This window comes from Selaginella moellendorffii, unplaced genomic scaffold, assembly GCF_000143415.4.
Source record: "Selaginella moellendorffii unplaced genomic scaffold, v1.0 SELMOscaffold_0, whole genome shotgun sequence".
NCBI lineage: Eukaryota > Viridiplantae > Streptophyta > Lycopodiopsida > Selaginellales > Selaginellaceae > Selaginella > Selaginella moellendorffii.
This window is the reverse complement of record NW_003314261.1, coordinates 3,606,118-3,630,696: the sequence shown is the minus strand read 5'-3', so window position 1 is coordinate 3,630,696 and position 24,579 is coordinate 3,606,118. Positions and strand designations below refer to the sequence as shown.

Genomic DNA, 24,579 nt, shown 5'->3' with positions numbered 1-24,579 from the left:
GCGTCAACTTGCGACTTGCCTGGGAAACACTCTCAAAGCTGACGCGTGGAAGGAACTGAGTTAGACAAGTACATGACAAAAGGCAAGTATGTTACCGGTGTCGTAGCTTCCCAGCAGCACTCGAATCCGAGGAAAAAACTTGCACCAGGTTGGCATCTGACGGGCACAAGCAAATGATTAAAACACCATTCCAAGCAGTGAGGAAACCACATACACGTTACGTTTATGCCGGTGTATATGTTGAGCTGGGAGCCTCGCATCCACAGCCAGGTGTGTTCAATGCAGTCCTGCAGCACAAGCAAAAGAAAGAGGCTTGTAAATCCTGCACAAGCAGCAACTTAATACTTCGAAATCTCTCACTATCACAGCTTGGAAGTGGGGCATGGTTGAGTTGGGTGGCCGAGGCACAGCAGCTCCCCGAGGAAGTCGCAAATGCGCATGGCCTCGAGGCACCGCTCCCAAGCAGAGACGCTAAGCAGGATGGGTTGGATGTTGCGAATGGGGCAATTCGCTTCCGATCGGGACCCAGGACACCCGTAGACACTGGCATCTGTATAATACCACGACAGCACCGTTTTCAGCTCTCCATCACCTGAACAAGACCAAGTATGACAAAGAAAGGAAAAAAGGGGAAACAGGAGCTTATCTTACAGTTTTGCAGCTCCCTCTCCACGTTGAAGATGAAGAAATGAGTTGGTTCATGAACTCTCTAAGCCGGTCATCAATCTCGGGCATCACCCCTGTATGAACTGCCGTCCAGCCGAGCTCGAAGACATGAGTCAGATTGTCCCAATAATCAAGACCAGCCCCTTCATCTGCCAGCCAGTTGCGCCATTACGGATGCTTCCGAAGGAAAGAGGTGCAAGACGCCTATGCCGAGGTCGCCATAGGCCTCCCAGCGAAGCAACGAATAATTCGCCGAGTATTGCCTGATGAGATTGCACTGCCTTGCCTCTCCTCCACTGGTTCACCAGGTTGGGATCATCCCCATACTCTCCTATAACTCTTTGACACCACCATACCTGGCTGAGCAAGGAGGGTCGCCGAGAAGCGAGCGCTCCACGTTCATGGATGTTCTTTGTGAAGAAACAAAGCCAACTTCGCAGAGAGCTCAAGTCATCCACACTCACCGCACAGGTACCTCCATGTGAAGCTTCGGCTTGGTGATCAAAGCAGGCATGCTCGCAAACATGGAGGGCCTCTTCCGCTACATGTTTAGCACTTAGCGCGATGAAGTCTATGGCAAGGCGCTGACATGGCAGCCGCTCGACAAGCGGCGTTGGAACAAACGCTATCCGGACGCTCACTGGAGACCGAAGCTCGCTCGAGTCAGAAACTGCTGCTCAACGGAGGAGCTCGACGCAAAGGCATATGGTCTCACGGTGGGCATCTACGGGAGAAGGAAGGACTTCCAAAGGGTAGAGAGATGCTCCGGACGTCTCGGCCTGGACATTGATGGTGAAGAGCTTCGGATGGACGAGATCTGGAGCCATGTTTCGTCGTGCCAGCTCGAGGCGGACTTCTCGAGAGCTCTTCTTTCAGAAAGATGGAGGCTGCTTGATCGAGCGATCCAAGCCCGGGAAGGCCGAGCTTGTCAAGGCTGCCAACATCGTCTATGTATGAAGCGAAGGGACGATGGAGTAGGCGCTGGACGAAATGGACGATGATGTCTTGGACATCCGCACCGACAATGCCTTGATCGATGGGTGGAAGAGGAAAAGCTTGCGGAGATGTCGAGGGCGGGGCTCAAGGCGCGAGTCACAGAGCAAGCACTCCTTGCTGCGCACGGCCGGAATGAGATATAAATCTATCAATTTCTATGTTGTTTTGATAGTCTTGTGGTGCAGAGACTAACTTGCTCTTACTGGCTCGGCCATGAGCTCTCGTGCCGCTGTCGCTTCCAGAGGCGTCTTCTCGTACCAAAAGGTCTGGACGTTGTCGATCTTGTGATGGAGCGACTTTGAACTTGGACGTGACGAAGCGCTCCTCCGGCGAGGGGTTACGGAGCGGGCTTCCACTTTCTTGGTCGTCCAGGGAGGGACGAACTGTCATGCTGGTGGTGTTGTTCATCTTTATCCAGTCGTCAGCGTACTGTAAGTCATCAAATCGTCTGTCGTTGGCCCCTGCATGGACGCGAGCTTCCAAAAGAAGAGAAGAGATGGACCTTGGTAGCGAAAGAAACGAGCGAAAAGCATGAGCTTACAATACGTTTCTTCACTTTCATCTTGAGAGGCTCTATCCTGTAGTCTAAGTCAGCTCGGACAACTTTCCAGCATCAAAGGAAGAATCAAGCAAACGGCAGCTGCGGGAGCGAGGATTCATGTGTTTAATCTTGTGGAGCTGCAAGCAAGACGCTCACATTTTAGGAGCCTTCTTGTTCATGGCTCGGCCTTTGGTTGCATGGGGATTTGGGACGTGCTCGCGATGGATCATGGCTGCAATTCTTTGCAAGAGACAAATCCACGAAATCACTACCGCTGCAAGGTTCCGCTTGATTAACAGCTCATTTTTGTGAGACGAATGCCTCACCACGACTATTTCTTCTTTCTTCTTCCTCTCATGCACTCTTCCTGCAAATGCGAAACAACCGTGGACTGACGGAATATACCTAGCCAAGAGCCCTAATGAATTAGGGCTCGAGCTGGAATGCCCCGCTGCCGCATTCTCGAACTGGATTTACATGTCTCGTCAGGGAGGAGGAGTCCACCGTCTGGTGCTGCGCCTCAAATCGCGTAGGCTGCTGTGCCTGCGCCACGGCAGATCTAGATGCGCGCTTCTGGGCAGCGGTAGAAGGTCTTGGCGCTCTCATGGTCACCTGAGAGATTACTGCTCGCCTCGCTGGTCCAACGCGCACGGTACCGCCGCCGCCACGGGATTCTTCATCTACTTCTGAAGATTTCTCTTGTGGGATGGAGGTAGCGAATTCTTCCCATGAGGACTCTGTTCCTACAGAGCTCATGGATTTGCCAACCAGTCTCTTGGTGGACGTGCTGTCCAGGATCTCCGACCCCGTTCACCTGGCCTCCATCTTATCGGCCTCTCGGCAATTCAAGGCTCTGGTGGCCACGGTCTCGTGGGAGCTGCGGCTGGTGCCGGGGATGCTCGAGGACAAGGAGCTCAAGTTTAGTCCTGGAGCGTGGCAGCGCGCGGCAGTGGCGATGATCCGAGCTCGGATGCCACTCACGCGACTTTTGGATCTGACTGGCTGCTCGATCATGGACGACGACGTTGCGTCTCTACTCGGCTATCTCCGGAACCTGCATTGCCTCATTCTCGACAGCTGCCAGAAGTTGTAAGTTTCCTTCTCATTCTCTACGTAGCTTGTACGTAGGTTTAGAATATCTTTCTTTTCTCTAACGCGTCTTGGTCTCTGCAGGACTTCCTCTGTGATAGATGCCTTGGCAGTGTCCGTGAGATCGGGACCGAGAGCTCTCAGCTTACAGCGATGTTTTAGAATTGGACCGACAGCGGCTGGAAACTTGCTGGCTGCCGCAGCCGCGGATGGCTCTCGACTACGGTGTATTCTTCTTAGTCACCTCGACAGATTGGAACTTCCCAGGGAGTCTCCTCTCATCGAGGAGGAACATATATATGAGCTCCCTCATTCATTTGAGAGGGGGAGTCTGGGATCTGCTTTGAGAATTCTGGCTCTACACAATTGCGGTGGCCTTGGAACATTTGAGCTGGCAGCGGTGGTAAGATTTTTTGTTTTTTGTTTTTTTTCCTTGCAGCAATGGTTGATTTTTCAGGCCGTAACATGTCCTTTAGTGGAGCTTATGTTCTTGGGAGGATCGGTCGAGGCCTTGGGGTTGTCTAGAGAAGAGAACCTCTCGGAGGAGAGAGTCTCTATTGCTACTATAACTCTTGTGGACTTTGCTCGTTCTCTTAAGAAGCTCCAAATGCTGGAGCTCACCTTCTTTACACAACCGGTTGTTCATGCAGTGAGGTACGTTTTTTTTTCCTTTCTCTTCAATGGAGTGTTCGCTTCCATTTGCAGGGAGGAGCTTCTTAATTTAATACAAGTCTGGAACTTTTGTGAGGAACAATCGGTCACGGCAGCTGTGTGGTTTTTGAGAGGAAGCAGTATCAAGAGCCCGGACCTTCCAATCTTAAGCAACTGGGAAGACATTCGCGAGGACGTTGCTCTAGCACTCCGTGCCGCTGCAAACTGCTCGGATATCCGCCGCCGGACGCCTCTTCACTGGACGTCATGCCAGGGCGAAGCTCACTCGGTAAAATGCCTCATCGACATCGGTGCTGCACCTAGGGGGATTTTGGACTCGTCAGGAGCTACGCCGCTGTTCGTGGCTGCTGAGTTTGGCCACGCTCCAGTTTGCAAGCTCCTGCTAGAAGGTGGCGCTGATATGTTTGCAAAGAACCGCGGTGGGGAGAATCCCATCTACATTGCCTCGCTCAAGGGCCACTGTGACGTGGTCGAAGTGATGCTCGCCTTTTGTGCGACGCGGGGATGGAACTGGCAAGACGTGAAACTATATGGTAAGCTTTTCCAAAGTTCCTTTCTTTGTAGCTAAACGCTTTGTTTCTTCTTCTTTTCCAGGTGATGGATGGACTCCTCTCATGGCGGCAGCTGTGGCGGACAGGCAAGACGTTGGAAAAGCTCTTTTGCTGGCGAGCGGCTACAACTTTAGCAGGTCCTCGTCGAGTTCCTCCTCACCAGCCACAAGGCTTTTGGACACGCAAAACAGGCATGGTCAGACCGCAATGCACATAGCTGCGCGAAGAGCCTCGGTGTGGTTTGTCACCAATCTTCTCGCAGCGGGGGCGTCCGTGGAGATCCCGGATGAGTATGGACACCGAGCACTGGACGTGGCGGTGTATTATTGTCACCACTCGGTCGTAGAGATTCTCAGGCAGTGGGAAGATCAACACAGTACCGGCGGCGGTGGCGGTGGTGGTGGAGGTGGTGGTGGTGGAACCGGCGCTAGACGAAGGCTTGGAGCAGCTAAAGCCACTGCCTCGAAGCCTCAAACAAAAATTTGGAGGGCCAAGCAACAGCACCACCACCAAGAACAAGAACACGGTAGAAATCATGTATAGATTGGAATCATGAACACGTGAGAGAGCCACAGGCTCGGCCACGCGAGATTTGAAGAACCACTGCTTCCAACATTCTGGGGCGATAAGAAAATTTAAGAGCTTGTTGGTGATGACTTTGGCCATGGATTTCCAGACTTGACGCTACAAACTTGCTGTGGCGATGGACCGTCCCATATCTCCCAACGCTTCTGGAAAAGAGAAGCCTGCAAAACACAATCCCCCTGTAGCTGCTTGCTGCTGGCAAACTTTTCTCTCGTCTTGGCAGCTTCTTGTCCTGCTGCCGAATCGAACAAGGCCTCCCAGCCTCGCTCCCATTCCAGGCTTGACGCATCACACAACTCTAGCTTCTCCATTCCATCTGTAGGAAACCATCCGGACCTCTTGCACAGCGACTCCACAATCGCTGACGAGCGCTCCAGGCTTGATACTTTGGGATTGCAAGGCCGGCAGTAAGCCCCGTTCAAAGGTCCCTTGCTGGAGATGGAAGGCACTGATAGATGCCAACCTTTTGGAGGCCACGGCCACTTCCTATGATCGATGAGGCAGAAGGAAAAGTTGGTCGGCACTGCTAGAATTCGCTGGAGCTCCAAGTGAGACTCGAAAAGAGCTTCCGGCCATAAGTTACGATCGCCCTGTGCATGGAGAGCCGGAAGGATGCTGAGCTTGAGTCCTGTGGCCATGGCAGTGGCTCGATCACCCACTCCAAGCTTGTCGTTCACTCCTCCACAGTTGTTCCCGAATGGAATAGTGTAGACACCTCTCTCGTACTTGGTTGGAATCGGATCTGTCCAGTAGCTGTCCAGCCTCACTTTGATGATCCAATCGTAGAGAAACTCGTGCTTGCGCTCGTATTCAGTGACCAAGTCTCCACACCCCTCGATCAAGCGGAAAAAATGTAGCAGGCCTTGCAAGCCATGAGAAGAACCTTCCGCCCCGACAACCTCTCGAAGGACGTTGGTCTCGGGAATTCTCGCGGGCGTGAAGAGCCTTGCCTTTGCAAAGCGTGACTTTGCACTGCGGAGGATTTCCAGCTTGTATGAATCGCGATCCAGGGGCGCGTGGAGGAAGACGTGAGCGTCGGGCAGCACGTCCAAGACGTAGTTCTTGAGGCTCAGTCCTGTGAGCTCAAACTGTCTGGCTTCGCCATACAGGCAGAGCGCCACACGCGGAGGTGAATCTCCCTGCTACGGATCAAGAACAAGGAATAAATCTCTACAACACTTACCGGTTGTATGATCATAGAGCAAGAACCTCGGAGCTTCTTGCTGTGATGTCCACCAGACTTTTGGCTAGCCTCGCGGGAGTGACAAACTTGCGGCATTCCTCGAGAGTGTTCGTCACAGGCCTTGATCTAGCCTGCATTTCACCCCGATCGCCCTCTCAGGACTAGAAGAAAATCTCACTCACCTGGGAGATCGAGAGCTGGCGGTAGCGCCTAGCGACATCGAATGCAAAAAGTAGGAGAAATCCAAGAGCAACGAGGAGCCGCGCGCGGCGTCGCCCCCGCTGGAGCATCCGCCCAGCCATTATTCCAAAATTAGGGCGCCTTGAGGAAGAACCCTAAATTAACGGCTCTTCGGACGTCACGCCAAGTTCTTGAATCCGACTTGGAAAAATTAGAATTTTTTGAGCATGGTAATTATGGTTCTTTAATAATAATAATAATAATAAAGGGGCAAAAAGTTAGATCCGGAACCCCATCTACTAGCTGCCTTAACCTGTTTATAAACTCACACGGTATCAGTCGGCGAGATAATCTCGTCAGGGGATATTCTCATCTATAAGAGCCCTAAAAAGAAAGAAACAAGAGAGAGGGAGCTTGTTTCTAAAAGAAGGCGCGGGAGGGCGAGGTCAGAGCGATGGGAGGAGGGATTCTACTGCGGGGAGTGGCTAAGGCCGTCACCAAGCCTCCGATTGTGGGTCTAGCAGCGGTGGCGGCGGCAGCGACATCGTCGAGCGTGCCCCAGTCGGTGATGATGGGCAGTGCCAGCGCCACCAGCGCCGCCGCGCTGCCGCTCCGCGCGGCAGTGGCGGATGATTGGGTGTTTGCGGGAGATGAGGAGCGATCCGAGTATTTCGTCCGCGACCATTTGGTGTTTGGAGCGGCGCCGTCGCGGGACGAGGTCGAGGAGGCTACCGCGGATTTGCAGAATGCCCTTGGCATGTAAGTTTGTTCTTTTCCTTGATGTAAAAATTAAGAATTTTTTTTTCGTTTTTTTTCTGGAAGGTGTTTTGGAGAGGGACTTCCAACTCCAGCTTTGCAGCAAGACTCCCCGGTTTCGAGCATTCGAGGGCCAAGCAGTGTTCATCTCGGTCACCCGGTTGTGGATTGGATCGAGCCGCATTTGGTGTCGCATGAGCCTGGCAACGTCCAAGTCTGTAGAAGGAACGAGGTTGCCGAGGCGTTTAGTTTGCTCCAGAACGATCCTATCGTTCAAGTAAGTGTTTTTTTATTTCTTCTTTTTTTTACTCAGTGGTGACATTTTTCTTCCAGGGGGTCGTGATGTCGGTCGCCAGTGACAAAGCCGTGTGGGATGCCGTACTGGCGAACGAGAAAGTCAAGGAGTTTAGGAAGAAGCTCCAGGAGAATGGTGAGTGTGTGCGTTTAAGCTTGTTCCACTTTGCTCCACGTAGCTCCGTTCCAGGATACGAGAGCTTTGTAGCTGGCGATGGCGAGGTCATACAGGAGGGGAGCAAGCACACACGCCCCAGCGATCAGCCCAACCCCAACCTGGTGGATTTCCTCGCGCAGCTGCTGGATTACTCCAAGAATGCCTACCTTCGAGTCAAGCGCATGCTCACTGAGCTTCTCTCCAGCTTCCTATCATTCGCCGACAATAAGTTCTTCTCAACCAAGGATGGAAACTTTGCCGACCCAGCCATCAAGTCGTGTTTCATGCTGAGCCTCGTCGTTCTCTCGGTGGTGCTGCTCAAGCGAGCCTCGGCTGCCTGAAAAGAAAGAGATCTTTCCTCCTTCCAGTCACAGGTACTTTCATTTCTCACCATAGAGTAATCCTCTCTCTTCTTGTGCATACTACTAGATCGATAGATACAGGAAAGTGGTTTAACAATTCCATGCAATACACATTTTGTTACAAGAAAGCCAGTGGCTCTTTCGAGTCAGACTCTTGGTCTGCTCGGGCCTGCCGATGGAGTGTGCTGAGACTTCGGAAGCTTGTGGAAAGTTCGAACTTTGTGTGTCGAGGGGGGGACGTGATTCGGGCCTGCCGGTGGATGGATCGAGTACTTTGGAAGCGTCCGGACCTCGAGCAGCTTGGTGCCGTCTGGAGGATAAGTGGTGCCTTTGGGAAGGTTGCTGAAAGTGAGCTAGCCAGAGACGATGGAGCGAAGATCACGATCAATCGCTGGTAGCTCTCCATTTTCTTCTTTTCTTGTGGATGCAAAGTATGGTGTGTGAGAGCCTGAGATCTGGGAGTGGAGAAAACATTGGTGCATTTAAAGGCCGCTAAAGTGAGCTCTCCTTTTCTGGTTGTGTGAGCAATTCGAGCGCTCACCCCTGGATCACATTGCAGAAACTTCTGTGGAAGTCTGGCATGGATCTGGATCAAAGTCCGAATCCGTTTCCACTCCCTTCGAATGATCTAAGCTCATTGTTGGTCGGATATGCTCCAGGACCATCACATTAAAGTGGTTCCAGCCAGGGCAAAAAATTAACGGCCTTCAGGAGCCCATTCTCTCTCCTTTGTGGGGTTCTCGTTGGAACAGCTCTCGCTTTTCCTAAGAAGGCAAGAAAGAGTCACACAGGAATGAAAAGTTTCTTTCATTAAAACACAACAAAGAGCAGGGTGGTGGTCGTCCTGGATAGATGTGTTTATAATTGCCCAGTGAGAGCATGGGACTTTTGAGTAGGAGGGGAGGAGAGAAAAAGCTGCCATTCAAGTATTTGTATGGCGTGCAATTCGTAAAGGGTGGATTTTACAATGGTTGTATGCCTGCTATTGGTCCACGTGTATTATGGTGTAAAAAAAACACAGGCATATAATATTTTACGAATATCCAATCCTTATTCCCCAGATGGAACATCATGCCCATAGCAATGACCCATGCTATGTATGGAATGGAGCCATTCATGACCCATAGACCCATTCATCCCATGCATTCTAGCAAGTTGTTAATGTTGCAAACCAAATGGACAATCGACTAGATTGCATACTATATTACCTTATCTAGAGCACTATGTTCTCACATCTTGCTCTTGGCGCTCATGGCAAAAGAATTGAATTATCCTTTTTTGGCACACCTCTTTTAACATATTGTTCATAGCAATTGTAAGTGAACTCCATCTATCTCCATTGCAAAGCCATGGATATATATTGTCTGGAGTTATATCTCTAATGCATCCCATCAAGTTAATCTTTCGTTGCCATTGATTTTCAACACTTTAGTTTTGTACCATGATGCTTAAAAGATTTGCATATGATTCAAAAGTAGGTTGAAGTCTAATCAAGTTGATGAATTGGTAGGGCTCATACTTGAATTGTGTACTATACAAAGGTGCATAGTGTTGATGTTTGGACCTAGAGTTCTTTCAACAGGAGCATGCTGAAGGAGATTTGAAAATATAAAGGTTGCAATTGCATGTAGTAACATTTAGGATAACAATAGACACTTTCAACATTTTCCAATTATAATCGTTTCAAATTGGACCTGGAGTTCTCTCAAGAGGAGTATGCTAAAGAAGATTTGAGAATATGGGAGTTGCAATTGCATGCAATAACATTCAAGTGAGAAGAGCAATAACAATGGACACTTATAATATTTCTCAATTATAACTGTTTCAAATTTTGAAATTTGTAAGAAGGGTTTCCAAGCATGGGGGAAAACTATCCAATGTATGCTGTGCGCTGCGGCCGAAGAATTGGAGTTTTCAAGGATTGAAAGCTCGTGCTCACTTTGGTAAGAGTAGATTTGTGACAGTTTCATATATGCTCTAACCCTTTTGCAATATTTGAGATTTCTGGGTTTCCTCTTGGTATGGCAAATTGGAGAGGATTCTATGACTTCTTTGAGGCATAACAATAGATTCAACAAGGGATAGGACCGAGGATTCTATATGATGCCTCCTCCTCTCAAGGCTTGACAATCCCTCTAACAAGGCAGCCCAAGACTACTTCTAATGTTGTGCCAATCACTAAGGGGAAAGGTCCTACTGAAGAAAGTGACAATGAGGGATATGTTACTGCTTAAGATGCAAGCAAAGATGAATTTACAGACCCAAAGGTGATTTTGGTTCTACCATGAAACAGGTTGAGAGTTCCTCAAGCAAGGATGGGCATCATGTAGCACCTAAGCTTGATAGTTTTGACCCAAATCCTAAATTGGGAGTTGCTTTAGAAGCTATAGCAAGCATAAGCCAAAAGGGCTACAAGTGCTTATAATGGGCATTTGTGGAATATTTTGAATATTCTTACCTTTAACTTCACCAATGAACTGGAAAGAGTCTTTTTCAAAGTGTGAAACATATTTCAAGACAATTATTTATTTTTATTGTGAAAGTGTCTAGATTACTTCCACAACATCAGCCCAATCCATACAAGCTCTCTAGATTTTGGAGTGTTCAATGGATCTTGTGTTTAGTCCACTCCATTGACGGGTATGTTAAAGGAAAGAAAACTTCTTGTATGCATGTGGAAAACCTAGGAAATCGAATAGATGATGTATTTTGTCTTTCAACTTAGATCAAAATAGGCTCTCCCAGTTGGAACTCTGAAGAATCAACCGCAAAGTGATGGAACTTAGATAACTCTTTCGGGCTCATATCTATAAAATGTTCAAATATACAAAAGTTTTAATTGTTTGTGAAAATAAATAGTTACCTCGAATGATGTCCACAATCCAGCTATGGAAGTTCTCTCCAAAGTCCTGATCAAAGATTAAGCAGTTGATGAACTCCGCGGGAGGAATGATCATCTTTACCCAAAAGGCCTATAATAAAGCATCTGTCCCAATGAGTGAAAGCCCACCTAGCAATGCTGGACTCTTGTAAGGCCTCTGACAAGCTTCCATGCACATAAGTCTCCCACTACGTTTGGCTCGATGAATAAGTAATACCAGACCACTATAGCTATGCATGCCTCCACAACCTACTCATAACCTTCACTAAGTTCAGTAAGTCTAGACTCAAGCACTGCATTGTAGTCGGTAATTGCAAGGTTCTCTAGGATGGAATCCACATACTTGTGCCAATTGCCCTCCTCCTTTAAGCTTAATGCACCTCGCAATTGGTTGAGTGCATTCCAGATATGCGGCATGCATGCCTTGAGGTCCATCTCGTATAGTCCTCCTCGGGCAAGTCTTCGGTCATTCTCATCTAGAACCTCTCCAGCTGCAATTACCAATGTTGCAATTGTACACCCGTGAGATACCTGTGCATTACATTCGAACGCTTGGAATAACAACCATCCCACAAAAATAGCCTGTGCATATAGAAATGAGGAGCATATAAAACTTGTGCTTTAAACTTAATTTACCACATACCGCTCTTCTTGTCACAATGTCCTAGAATGCATTAGCATCCTGGGATGCCAATATGTGACTCTTTCCCTAAGCACAAACAGTCTATATATCTGTAACACAAAGTTATTCTAGTGAGCCAAGTGAAAATTAAACTTACCAATCCTGGAATTTGGCGAACAACCTCCTTAATGGCTTTTGCATGTGGCTCACCCACATCTATTGTGGATTCCTAAGCTCCTCCAATCTCAAACGCATAGACCACTTTATAATTCAGTGTGTGGAGATTAATATTGGCGAATTAGAAACAACTGAATTCATTGTTTGGTGCAATCTGGAAGGACAAGTAAGGGAACTCCAATTCATAGGCAATCCATTGCTTACCAGAATGTGAGATGACCTCAAATGTGTACAAGCAAGTCTATATGGCTGAAGCATGGCCTTCTCGATGCAAAAACGAGAGAACTTACAATATAATGTTTTAGTAGTGTCACTAATTCTCTCAATTGTTGTGCAGCCCCCCAATTCCTACGTAGGTTCCTGCACAAAACAATAAGATGGTACTAAGTGCTAAGAAATAGATACATGTACTTCTTCTCAATGAACTATGCTATTGTGGACTTAACAATTGAAGATGGCACATTGATACTTACTTCAGCAAGGAGCTATTAGATTGTGTTGTCACAAAACACATCGTCATACTATGTTTTTGAAAGGCCAAGCTTAAGGAGAACACTCTCCCAATCCTGCCAATGAGGCATGGTTTGGCTGAAAAACACGCGTTGAAGAAATATTTCACTGCCAGCCCAATGGAACTCAGGGTGTTTAGCAACAGCGTCTAGTGTCTCTTCGTCACTTGTGCTCTCCATGCCAAAGCAACCAAGAAACTTGTGTTTTAGCCACTACACCTATGAGAGAACTTCAGCATCCCTCTGTGCCCTCACCTCAAGGGCTGTGGTGGCATCCTGTAAAGCAAAAACCTCCTCATGCTGCAGCATGATGAAGTTGGCACTATCTTGAGTGGTTAATCAAACAGCTTCATTAAATGCATTGGTGGCATCAATCCATCATTATTGATGTTCCAACAATCTACATGCAAACGTTAGTTTAATTTTGAATAGTACAATTTTCAATTATCTTACTCTACTGTAGAAAAGTTGTCAAGCAACTCCATAAGTAAGCGGAGTGGAGCTACTTCCCTCTAGAAAGGGGGTGGAGGCACACCATGGTCTTCAAAGCCTCCGCCATCACTGTCATACACTACCATTGGCCTATCTGCACACAAAAATTAGAAAATGACGAAAATATTCATTTATGTTAATGCTTTTTACCGGCCGCATGGCTTGGAGCCACTATCTCTGGTGATAAGGATGTCTTCGGAGATCCTTGGTGTGATTCATCCCCACCATCACCTTGTTCTTTGACTCTGATGATGTCCATGTTGTCTTGTGTGGGGAGAGTTTCTTTCGGTAATGGAAGAATATCTTCTTCATCTGTAGAGTCTTCTTCTTCATTATTCTCGTCTTGGTTTGGTTCTTGCGTGGCTGGCCTTCAAAGAAATGGCTCTATCACCAAGGGATCATCATTTGGAGTCAAGGTATTTGTAGCAACTACAATTGTAAAGACCACAACATATATTTGTGAGGAGGGAACTTAAAAAAAAAAAATGACTTACGTTCATGAACATCCTTCTCCTCGAGTGCTCGAGCCTGTTTTTGATAACTTAGCCAATGTTTGTTAATAAAATGCTCCATAACATTGTATAAGTATATTACTGTTGCCCAATTGCCATTGGCCTTGTTTGCTATAGCTCCCTATGATGTTCGAGGAGGCCAATAGCAAGGCCGGATAGAGCTGAGGCCAAATTTTGTAGACTCAGCATGGGCCTCACCACCATTGGATTGCCTTGCATGCTGGATAAATGCTCCTGGGTTGTGTGAGACACAAAATCCCTAGGCCCCAAAGTGGAGCCGGAAGGGCGCCACATGGTAGTGGCCGAAGCGAGAGCCAAACGAGCGTAACACGTTTGGACCAAAAGCTCCGACTTGAAAAGTCAAGAGCGGGAGTGGAACTCCCAACGAAGTGCTCAAGGAACGAGCACGAAGCGAGCAAAAGGCGAGGCTCCAAAAAGGGACCCAAATGGACCAACACATGACACGTGGGAGTGTCCAAGATGGAGTCCGAGGTGGACCCGAGTTGGAGTCCGAAGTGGAGTCCGAGATGGACCCGAGATGGACCCGAAATGGAGTCCGAGATGGAGTCCGAGATGGACCCGAGATGGACCCGAGATGGAGTCCGAGATGGAGTCCGAGATGGACCCGAGATGGAGTCCGAGATGGAGTCCGAGATGGAGTCCGAGATGGACCCGAGATGGACCCGAAATGGAGTCCGAGATGGAGTCCGAGATGGACCCGAAATGGAGTCCGAGATGGAGTCCGAGATGGACCCGAGATGGAGTCCGAGATGGAGTCCGAGATGGACCCGAGATGGAGTCCGAGATGGAGTCCGAGATGGAGTCCGAGATGGAGTCCGAGATGGAGTCCGAAGTCGAGACCGAGACCGAGACCGAGACCGAGACCGAGATCGGGACCGAGACCGAGACCGAGCCCGAGCCCGAGTCCGAGTCCGAATCTGAATCCGAGTCCGAGTCTGAGTCCGAGTCCGAGTCCGAGTCCGAGTCCGGAGCCTGAGAGGGTGAAAGCCCAAAGCGTTCGTCTCCCAGACCCTGGGGGGTTTGGTGAGCTCCAAAAGTATAGTAGGGGGAGGACTGCAGTGGAGCCAGTTTGGCTAGGAAAGGCCAGTTTGGCCCAGGAAGGCCAGACCCAGTGTTGGGTGAGGAACTGACCACTGGGAAGTCCAAGACTAGAGTGAATACGGACCGACAAGCGGGGTAGCTTGGTGAAGTGTTCAAGAGCCAGCTCTAGTTCCCCCGGGAGATCGACTGGCCAATGCTCCCAGTCCAAGTGTGGGTGGCACTACCTACTTGGATACCAGGCGTGGCTCAACGGAACCTCGCTCTAAGCCCATGGCTAGAGCACCTAAAGGCGAAAGGCAGGGAGAGTACCCAGGTGGCTCGCGTAAGGCCACGGTGTTCCAAAATGTTGTCCCAAAGGCCTAGACTGTGGAAAGGAAGAGGAGCAGTCCTCTGGGGTAGTGACCAAGGACACAGTCGTGTGGTGAGGAAGTCCTAGAGGACCATGGGACTTAGTGGTCGGGCTTGTGGGCCTCGATCCAGTGGCAGTGTTGGCAAACACGGCCAGGGGCAGAAAGGGACTTGGTAGGAACTGACAAAGGGACTTTCGGGAAGGCGATTCCCCAGGTCTGTAGGCATCCTAAGGATGCTAAGGAGTGGATCCAGGATGACCACTCATGGACAGATGGCCCAGTCTTGGAGAGACGGGATGGTGATGCAAGTGGTATTGGATCACTAGTGTAGCAAAGGTGAATGGGCATGGCCTTAGCGTAACGGGCCGAGGTGTCAGTGGTACCTTTGGGTGTCGGTCTTGGGACCGGACACGTGGAGCACTTGGACCAGGTGCAAGTGTGGGGTGGCATGGATGCCATTCTTGGGGCTAGCAAGTCCCAAGTCCTAAATTGGACTTATGGAGGTTGTGAATGAGACTCCTCTAAGGGGTTGGAGGTGTGGTTAAGTGACTAAAGTAGAATGGAAAAATTAGTCGCTTACAGGTTGGTCATGGATGAAGGTTGGATTCTTAAGGCTTGGAGTGATAGTAGAATCACATGTTGGGCCATGCCGGGTTGGAAAGGAATACTAAAGTATAAGCCACCCCATATGAGACACTCTAGGAGGTCCACTGCCAGCTCGTCAAGTTCTGTCACCTTCATAGATAGCTTTCTTTTCCACCCATACAAGTGTACATGCCAAGTCTTTAGGATTGCAATCCACTTGGTGACAAGAATTGTGGTGAACAACCAAGGGATCAAGGGTGTTGTAGACGACATCCCACCAATGACTTTGGATCGATTGCTATAATGTCCACAACGACAAGATAAGGACTGCCGATTGTTATCGGCATAGGTGTGCATTGCAGCCACAAGCAGTGAGACAATCTAGCATAGTGAAACAAAAATAAGTTAAACAAATCCAAAAAAAAAAAAAAGAGTGCATGGAGTCATGTTATTATGTGGCTCACATGGCAGCTTGCCTTGAGGGTTAGCTTGAACATATCTGGATGTCAAAGCTCCACTAGATGATGATGTTGATCATTGGGAGTAGTTGTGGAATGCTGATGGGGAATTATAAGCTTGTTGGTGTGGCGGCATTATCAAGTCACCCTACACAGAAAACACATGGAAAAAAAACAAGTAAAAATGAAAAACTTATCGAGCTAAAGCACTTGTTGCTTCAGGAGGTAGATGGCTAGATACTGGCATTTGTACCGGTAGATTGAGTTGCGAGAGTTGTAGTGGCTGGTGGAGTTGCAAGGCTAGTAACAATGGCACTATATGGGGTTCTGTAAGCACGTCTTGTAGTTGGTGTTGGTGGCAGCATTCTAGATTGGACAACACCATGGGCATGAGACATTCGAACTTGCTCATTTCGGATGCTCGGGCTGCTACTTTCCAAGGAAGGCGAGGAGAACAAAACATGTTGGAGGTTCTCCATATGTTGTAGTGTATGCAATGTTAGGTGGCACTCTGCTTGCTCAACTGCAGTCAGGAGCTGTGGATGGGATGTTGTTGGAGTTAATGTCCATGTTGCAGAGCTTGGAAAATCAAATGGCTGGTGTGTGTCTCATAGGACTGTTGGCTGTACCGATTGCAGAATATTGCGTGCTTGGCTACGTGCTTGCGAGGTGTTTCCTGCATAGTGTCTACTGCTGTTGAGGCGTGCGGCGTTCTTGTTTCGAGCCTAAAAGCCACAAGGGATTAGTTATGCAAACATGATCAAGGAGAAGCTACCCACTATCATAGCTGTGGCGCTCTTGCTTGGGCGATGGTCCTGTGATCGGAGGAGTGTGCACTAGAAGCCTTGCCTCCAGTTAGATGATGCAAACCGATTGGAAGAACAAACGAACTATTGATAAAATCATGTCATAAAATGAAATTGCCTCGTATCAAGGTATAATTAATATGCTAATCCCGCATGGGAACCCTAAAATTGAAGAAATCAAGAATTTAATTTAATTTTGAAATGTACACTAAAGAACACTCAATTTTCTCCGAGTATGGCCAAGTATAATTTTTCCAAAGCTCGTCGCTTCACTAGTGTTGTTGTAGGCAATGCATTCTTAATGTAAAATGGTAAATCTACACCTACAACATCAAATATTGCACACTCCATTGTTAGATCCAAATGAAGTAAATATTGCTCGTCCAAGTTGAGTCCCTTCCAATGCATAAAAAATGCCTGGTTTTGAATAGTGCCAAAATCCTATAAGGTAACCAAGCACAACGAAATAGATTTAAAGAAATTGTTCTATTCTTGCTTTAAAGATTACCTCTGACAAAGTTGCACCTTTGACATTGGAGAGAAATAATCCAGAAAGGTCTTCAATATCTTTTCCACCAACAGCCGGCATAATTCTACAAAAGCACAATTTATAAAGGATTCTGTAACAATACCAAAATTCTTACCCAAACTCTTGTTCCATTGGTTGAAATAAATTTGTTGTAACATGAGATAGTCTAAAGTAATCACCACATCGATATGAACAGACCTCATGGAAGTTCTATGTTGCAACCTAGTGTGAAATATCCTTCTTGAGGTATGGAGCAAAAACATAATGTAGACTTTGGTTATGCCATGGATTAGATACATTGAAAATTCCTACATCTTCCATGGACTCAAAAAAGGTGCTTATAAAACCACACCATGCACTCAAAAAGCTCTCTCCACAAATGCTCTATGTGCTGTAAAACAAATTTGATTTAGTCCTTATTTGGAAAAACTCTAATGCTGTGAGTACCTAGTTACGTGTTGATGTCCCACGTATGAAACTCCTAGCTACAGGACCCCAACAACGGACCATGTCCCTCTCAACCTCATTGTGCTCTGGAGCATTGTCGCTCCAGATGCACTTGGGCCTTCCAAATCGATGAACAACTTGTGCATATGTGTTGAATATTGCATGGGATTTTTTGGAGGTAGCTAGCTCGCTGTAAGGAACCGACTCCCCGAGATGTCGTAGGCTAAAGGATCCCCAAAAGCTTGACCGAAATGACAAAGAGTTCATCGGATGGGACTAAGTCGAGGATCGAGTCCAAGACCGACTCTAGGACCGAGTTCGAGATAGAGTCTGGAATCGAGTCCGAGACCGACTCGGGGACCGAGTTCGAGTCCGAGTTCGAGACCGAGTTCGAGACGGAGTCCGGATCCGAAATCGGGTCCGAGACCGAGTCCGAGGTCAAGTCCAAGGTCGGGTCCGAGATTGGGTCCGAGATCGAGTCCGTGATCGAGTCCGAACCCGAATCCGAAGTCGGATCCGAAATCGGGTCCGAGATCGAGCCAGAGACTAAGTCCAAATACTAATACGGGTCAAGGGGTGAAAGCCCAAAGCGTGCGTCTCCCAGGGGGGGGGGGGCTGCAGGGGGTTCCAAAAGTATAGTAGGGATAGTGAGGTCCAGGAACCAGTTTTGAAGGGACTCTCCAGTTGGGCTTCCAAACCGACTTGAGGTTGAGACTGGGACCGAGGGGCCTTGGGTGGGAGTGAGCATGGACTTGGCTGGTGCCGGAGGGGCCATCCAAGGAAGTGCTCAAGAGCAGCTCCCACTCCCGAAAGGGAAACCGATTGCGGTGCTCCCGGCTCATGTGGAGTGGTGCCCCACTTGAGTACCATGCGGCTCATTGGTCCTCGCCCTTCCTAGGGGCTTGGGCCTTCCTTCGGGATGGAAGTGGGGGGCGAGAGGTACCCATACCGGGCTGCTAGGCCACGGTGTTTCGCCCCGGCATCCCGAAGCAAGTGTTGCACTCAAGACTTGGGATTTAGAGGGTCCCATGATCAAGTCTTGTGGTACCAAGGGATGTTAGGAACCTGGAAGCTTGGTGTGCTTGGCTGCTTGTGCTTGCGGGGAGTGTAGCCGAACCTTAAGTCCAGTCTAACCCGGGGAGGGGGATTGGGAGTGATTTGGGAATCCGTGGAAGGATGGCTAACACCCCGTTGCTCGTGCAGTGAGTAGCTGAAACCAAGTAGGAGCTGGTACCATAGGCGAGAACCTTGGCAAGGGGACTTAGCAAAAGCCAAGGCAATGTTGGACGGATAGACGAGGTAAGCTGGCAAATTGGAAAGGAAAAATTTGTGGCTTACAATTTGGTATCGGAGCCTTTATCTCAGTTCTAGCGAAGGATAGAGGCGGATTGCTGGGAGATGGCAAGGGCAGGGCGTAAGCGAACCCAGACGGAGACGGAACCTCCGCCGGAGCTGGAGCCTCCGGTTGAACAAGAGGCTATGGATGAGGAATCCTTGCATGAGGAGGACTCTAGTGAGGAAACTTCCAAACAGGAGTCCGGTGGCGAGGTTCGGTCGTCCAAGGCTCGATTGGACGTGCTAGAAGGACAGTTGGCATAGACCAATGCCCTGCTGGAGACTCTCGTACGCAAGTTAAAGCGTGACGAGAAGCGGAAGAAAAAGCGAAAGACTGCGGATGAAGGCAGCGCAGAAGGTGCAGACCCTTCGGCAGGGACTGAGGCAAAACCAGACAAGGTCGAACAGACCGAAGTGGAATCAGTCCCTCAGGCAGTTCCCAAGTACAAACCAAAGCCCCCACCGGTGTTCAAGGGAGTGAACGACTATAAGGTTGTGGAGGATTGGTTTTACGATATGGAGGACTACTTCCGAGCGTTACGGTTACCGAGCTCGGAGAAGGTCCCATGTGCAAAACCATACTTGGCAGATAATGCCAAGTCTTGGTGGAGAACAACGGAGGCCAACGAAGGACCGGTGGCCACCTGGGATATGATGAAGGCGAGGATCCGCGCGACATACGTTCCTCCGAATGCCACTCTGCATCTGAGAGATGAGCTGAGTAGGCTGAAGCAGACTGGAACCATCTAGGAATATGTGAATGGGTTCATGGCAAAGAGGATACTTGTCACGGACATGGGGGATATGGATGCATTCCATGCCTTTATATCAGGTTTGCAAACCTGGGCTCGCGGTGAGGTGATGCGCTGGAACCCGACCAACTACAAGGAAGCGTTGGATGCGGCCATCAAGGTGCATTTCAACGATAACCTGCGAAAGGGGAACACGACGGGGTCGGGATCCACGTTTCACAAAGGGGCCAAACCGAGGGGAACATATAGCAGGGGGAAATTCAAGAAGAGTTTCTCTAAGAATGAGTCCTCGGGATTCCGGAAAGGCAAATCCGGTGGCCAGCGAGCAAGTACGTGGGGGAGTCAAGCGAAAAGAGACAAACCCACGGATAAGAAGGTCAAGTCATATAGCAGCGTGGGAAACAACGTATGCTACAACTGCGGTGAAGCGGGACACTTTTCGAGGGAATGTCCCTACCCGAAGAAGGCCAGAGCCAATATGGCCATCAAGTCGGGTGAAGTCCAAAATGAGGTATGTGATCCAGTCCCTAACTCAAAGTTACTCATTACACGAGCAACTTTGGTAGAGAGTCGTTCGCGACATCTACTAGCCCTCCGAGGGAAGCTCGGAGGTAGCTTTGTTAAGATCCTTATTAACACGGGTGCTTCGGATAATTTTGTGGCTGTAGACATAGTCCGGCAAGCCGGACTAACGGTGCAGCGGCTAGGCGAACCAAGAACTATAGAGTTTGTTCAAGGTAGCCAAAGCACCGATGAGGTACTTCGACAAGCGAGAGTCGAAGTGGGGACATGGAAAGTGGACATGGATTTCACCGTCTTGGACATGGCGGGATTTGACGTGATCTTCGGAATGGATTGGTTTAATCGGTTCGTGGTAGCCCTGCATGGACAAGGTAGGAACCTTGTGGTATTGGCGAATGCCCAAGGAAGAAGATCTAGGGTGGAGGCCCAGGATCTAAAGGTGGGGCAAAGCAAGGCCAAAGAGTCATGCTTAAACCTGGTGTCCACAAGAGGACAACTCACTAAAGGAACTAAGGCAGCCTTTTTGTGCTTACTCTCGGTGAAGAGTGACAAAAAGACAAGAACGGAAGAAGTACCTTTAGTGATCCAGCAGGCGCTGGACCAATTCCAGGATACGATGCCAGAGGAGCTATCGGCGGGGTTGCCCCCTGCACGACCGATAGAACATAAGATTGAGCTAGTCGAGGGTGCTGAGGTGGTGGTTCGTCCACCCTATCGATTGAACGGAAAAGAACTCAAGGAGCTCAAGAGCCAACTAGAGGAGTTGGTGGACAAAGGGTATGTTAGGTTGAGCAAGTCGCCGTATGGGGCGCCGGTGCTATTTGTGAAAAAGAAAGATGGATCTATGCGCATGTGCATAGACTACCGGTTGCTCAACAAATATACCAAGAAGAACAAGTACCCTTTGCCAAGGATCGAGGACCTGTTCGATAGGTTGGGAAAGGCAAAATACTTCTCGAGGATTGACCTAAGGTCAGGATACTACCAGATCAGGGTAGCTGAGGAAGATGTCGAGAAGACAACTTGTCGAACGAGGTATGGGAGCTTTGAGTTTCTGGTGATGCCCTTTGGGCTGTGCAATGCGCCGGCAACGTTTTCGGCGTTGATGAACCACATCTTTGTACCCTATCTGGATCACTTCGTGGTCGTCTATATTGACGACATCCTGATCTATAGCGAGACGCTAGAGGAGCATGCCGAACACTTGGCGAAGGTGTTTGAGAAACTAAGGGAACACAAACTGTATGCTAAAGAGAGCAAATGTGACTTTGCTCAACAAGAGGTAAAGTTTCTTGGGCATGTGGTGGGCCAGGACGGGCTCAAGGTGGACCCGGAGAAGGTCCAAGCGATCCAGGATTGGGAGCGACCATCGAATGTACATGAGTTGAGGGCATTCCTGGGGCTATGCAACTACTATCGAAAGTTTATCAGACACTATTCGAGAGTAGCCCTGCCCTTAACGGACCAAACAGGAAAAGGGAAGATGGTATGGACAGCAGAATGCGAGACGGCATTCGTCCACCTCAAAGGGAAGTTGAGGAAGGCTCCCGTATTGGCATTGCCAGACTTTGGTAAGGACTTTGAGGTAGAAACGGATGCTTCGGACTTTGCGTTGGGCGCAGTTCTGAAGCAAGACAACCATCCGGTAGCGTTCTTCTCGAAGAAGCTGGACAAGGCTCAACGGAAGTGGCCTGCCCATGAGAAGGAATTGTTTGCGGTGGTCAAGGCACTCAAGGAGTGGCGACACTACCTTGGGAGACACTTCAAGGTTTACACGGACAATGTGGCAACGAAACACTTCTTGTCACAGCCCGACCTAAGAGGGAAACAAGGTCGGTGGGCCAATGCCTTGGCCGAGTTTGATTGCGAAATTCTGTACAAGCCTGGGAAGAGCAACATCGTGGCGGATGCGCTAAGTCGAAAAGCGAGCTTGAAGTTGGCAATATCCAGCGCAACAGCAACCTTCTGGGACGATGTGCGGACAGCATATGAGAACGATGGTCTAGCACAGGAAGTGTTGCTGAGGAATCTAGAGGCGCGGGAAGCTCACCAGAGAGGTGAGCTGCCAACGGAAGAGAAAACGGGCTATGCAGAACGCAACGGACTCATTTATTACAAGCAAACGAGGGTGTATGTTCCAGAAGGGGAACTAAGGAAGGTGGCCTTAGAAGAGTGTCATGACGGACCTCTTGCGGGACACGGTGGAGTGCCCAAGACGATAGGCTTACTCAAAAGGAAGTACCATTGGCCAGATATGGCTAAGGACGTCCAAGACTATGTAAAGACATGTCCAACATGTCAGCAGGTAAAAGCCGTGACCAAGGCTAGTGGGGGCTTGTTGCAAAGCATCCCAATTCCAGATCGCCCGTGGAAATGTCTTACAATGGACTTCATCACGGGACTCCCCCCAAGTGAGGGGTTTGATGCGATATTCGTGGTGGTGGACCGATTTTCGAAAATGGCACACTTCATACCCACCACAACAGAGGTGGATGCGGAAGGTGTGGCAAAGCTGTTCTTCGAACAAGTGGTTCGAGTGCAGGGAAGACCGGAAGAGATCATCTCAGATCGAGATAAGATCTTCACCAGTAGGTTCTGGAGGACTCTCCTGGAACAGTATCGCACCAAGTTGAAATTCAGCACAGCCTATCACCCACAGACAGGTATGGGGTATTGAGTCAAGTTGTTGGCCCTAACACTTCTTGACAGACGGACAAACGGAAAGGGTGAATAGGCAGCTGGAGGATTATTTGCGATGCTATGTCTCGGGAGACCAGACCGATTGGGTAAGTCATTTGGGACTTGCGGAAATGTGTTATAACAACTCACCACATTCGAGTATCGGGGTGAGTCCATGGGAAGTCATCAATGGGCGAGCTATTGAAGGTCCTGTGGAACTCGGCGTGGCCGAGTATCATGGAGAGTTGCCCACAGTGGAGGCATTCACGGCGGAAAGACTCAGCATTTGGAATCTAGTGAGGGATTCCTTGGAACAGGCTCAACAAAGGCAAACCAAATACGCGAACCAGAAGCGTCGGGATGTAGAGTTCCAAGCTGGGGAGAAGGTGTGGCTGAACACCAAGAACCTCAGACTACCAAGTGGGATCAGCCGAAAGTTGACCCAAAGGTAAAGATGCATGTATTCCTGTAAATGAATTGATCTTGAGTTCCTTAAGCAGGTTCGCGGGGCCTTACGAGATTGAGGCTCGAATCGGTAAAGTGGCTTACCGACTCCGACTTCCTCGAGAGATGGGGAAGATGCACCCAGTGTTCCACGTGAACTTACTCAAGCCGTACTTTGAGGATCCACTTCGCAAGGACCAAGTGAGACCTTTACCTGAGGTTATCCAAGGGGAAGAGGAATACGAAGTCGAAGCCATCCTCAATGCGCGCAAGAGCAAGCGACAAGGACGCGAGGTGAGAGAGTTCCATGTGAAGTGGAAAGGATTTCCACACTGCGAAGCAACATGGGAACCGGAGGAGAACCTAGCGAACGCGCGAGATCTAGTGGAGGAATTTCTGCAAGGCAGAACTCTATGTACTTATGCAAAATTCAATTAAAAATATCAATTTGCAAAGTTGAGCAAGTGGCATATGTTGGGACCCGAAGGCGCGCCAAAGGTAAGCTAATTAGCATGGGTTGGATAGGTCAACCAGGCGTAGGGCACTACGCCCGACTCCCCGCGGGGATGTCGAATCCGTAGACGTATTCTACGGAGGTTGGGTTCGAGTCCCAACCCCCTAGTAAAGCAAGGCTGGGTTCAAGTCCCGACCCTATACTAGGGCGTGGTGAAGTGAGGAGTATAGGGACACCTATATTCCGTTGTCATGGGCTCTTGGCCGGGGAGGCTAACTTAGGCACACCGCTAAGTGGGGGGATGCCCCCGGAGACATGGACAACAAGTCGTAGGATAAAACGAGACGTTCGATGTGGGCATCGAACTTCTTTTATGGGTGGTGGAGTTGTAAGGAACCGACTCCCCGAGATGTCGTAGGCTAAAGGATCCCCAAAAACTTGACCGAAATGACAAAGAGTTCATCGGATGGGACCAAGTCGAGGATCGAGTCCAAGACCGACTCTAGGACCGAGTTCGAGATAGAGTCCGGAATCGAGTCCGAGACCGACTCGGGGACCGAGTTCGAGTCCGAGTTCGAGACCGAGTTCGAGACGGAGTCCGGATCCGAAATCGGGTCCGAGACCGAGTCCGAGGTCGAGTCCGAGGTCGGGTCCGAGATTGGGTCCGAGATCGAGTCCGTGATCGAGTCCGAACCCGAATCCGAAGTCGGATCCGAAATCGGGTCCGAGATCGAGCCAGAGACTAAGTCCAAATACTAATACGGGTCAAGGGGTGAAAGCCCAAAGCGTGCGTCTCCCAGGGGGGGGGGGCTGCAGGGGGTTCCAAAAGTATAGTAGGGATAGTGAGGTCCAGGAACCAGTTTTGAAGGGACTCTCCAGTTGGGCTTCCAAACTGACTTGAGGTTGAGACTGGGACCGAGGGGCCTTGGGT

General features: G+C 49.3%; 3 protein-coding genes across 4 annotated transcripts; 2 read left to right on the top strand and 1 right to left on the bottom strand.

The window, feature by feature from the left end:
• Positions 1-2,641: 2,641 nt before the first annotated feature.
• On the top strand, positions 2,642-5,171 carry LOC112346327. Its single transcript, XM_024675054.1, has 5 exons — positions 2,642-3,292; positions 3,377-3,695; positions 3,750-3,946; positions 3,998-4,497; positions 4,559-5,171. The coding sequence occupies exons 1-5, from the start codon at positions 2,910-2,912 to the stop codon at positions 5,056-5,058; spliced, it is 1,899 nt and encodes a 632-aa protein (XP_024530822.1). The 5' UTR covers positions 2,642-2,909; the 3' UTR covers positions 5,059-5,171.
• LOC9656183 lies at positions 5,040-6,604 on the bottom strand. 2 transcript variants are annotated; one of them, XM_024675060.1, is made up of 3 exons: positions 6,466-6,604; positions 6,284-6,414; positions 5,040-6,239 (listed from the first exon to the last, which is right to left on the bottom strand). In XM_024675060.1, exons 2-3 carry the CDS (start codon positions 6,377-6,379, stop codon positions 5,151-5,153), a joined length of 1,185 nt encoding a protein of 394 aa, XP_024530828.1. In that variant the 5' UTR covers positions 6,380-6,414; positions 6,466-6,604; the 3' UTR covers positions 5,040-5,150. The 2 variants fall into 2 exon arrangements, with proteins under 2 accessions (XP_024530828.1, XP_002960371.2); XM_002960325.2 differs by having other exon boundaries at positions 6,284-6,604.
• Positions 6,605-6,855: 251 nt separating this feature from the next.
• On the top strand, positions 6,856-8,160 carry LOC9632014. Its single transcript, XM_002960966.2, has 4 exons — positions 6,856-7,222; positions 7,286-7,496; positions 7,553-7,649; positions 7,704-8,160. Exons 1-4 carry the CDS (start codon positions 6,918-6,920, stop codon positions 8,009-8,011), a joined length of 921 nt encoding a protein of 306 aa, XP_002961012.1. The 5' UTR covers positions 6,856-6,917; the 3' UTR covers positions 8,012-8,160.
• Positions 8,161-24,579: the final 16,419 nt, after the last annotated feature.

Bases quoted from the DNA above. Each gene is read 5' to 3' on its own strand.
- LOC112346327 (XM_024675054.1), top strand. From the start codon at position 2,910: ATGGAGGTAGCGAATTCTTCCCATGAGGACTCTGTTCCTACAGAGCTC. The intron at 3,696-3,749 runs GTAAGATTTTTT...TTGATTTTTCAG, and splicing joins CATTTGAGCTGGCAGCGGTG to GCCGTAACATGTCCTTTAGT. The intron at 4,498-4,558 runs GTAAGCTTTTCC...CTTCTTTTCCAG, and splicing joins GCAAGACGTGAAACTATATG to GTGATGGATGGACTCCTCTC.
- LOC9656183 (XM_002960325.2), bottom strand. From the start codon at position 6,379: ATGCCGCAAGTTTGTCACTCCCGCGAGGCTAGCCAAAAGTCTGGTGGA. The intron at 6,240-6,283 runs GTAAGTGTTGTA...GATCCGTAGCAG, and splicing joins GCTCTATGATCATACAACCG to GGAGATTCACCTCCGCGTGT.
- LOC9632014 (XM_002960966.2), top strand. From the start codon at position 6,918: ATGGGAGGAGGGATTCTACTGCGGGGAGTGGCTAAGGCCGTCACCAAG. The intron at 7,223-7,285 runs GTAAGTTTGTTC...TTTTTCTGGAAG, and splicing joins TTGCAGAATGCCCTTGGCAT to GTGTTTTGGAGAGGGACTTC. The intron at 7,650-7,703 runs GTGAGTGTGTGC...GCTCCGTTCCAG, and splicing joins GAAGAAGCTCCAGGAGAATG to GATACGAGAGCTTTGTAGCT.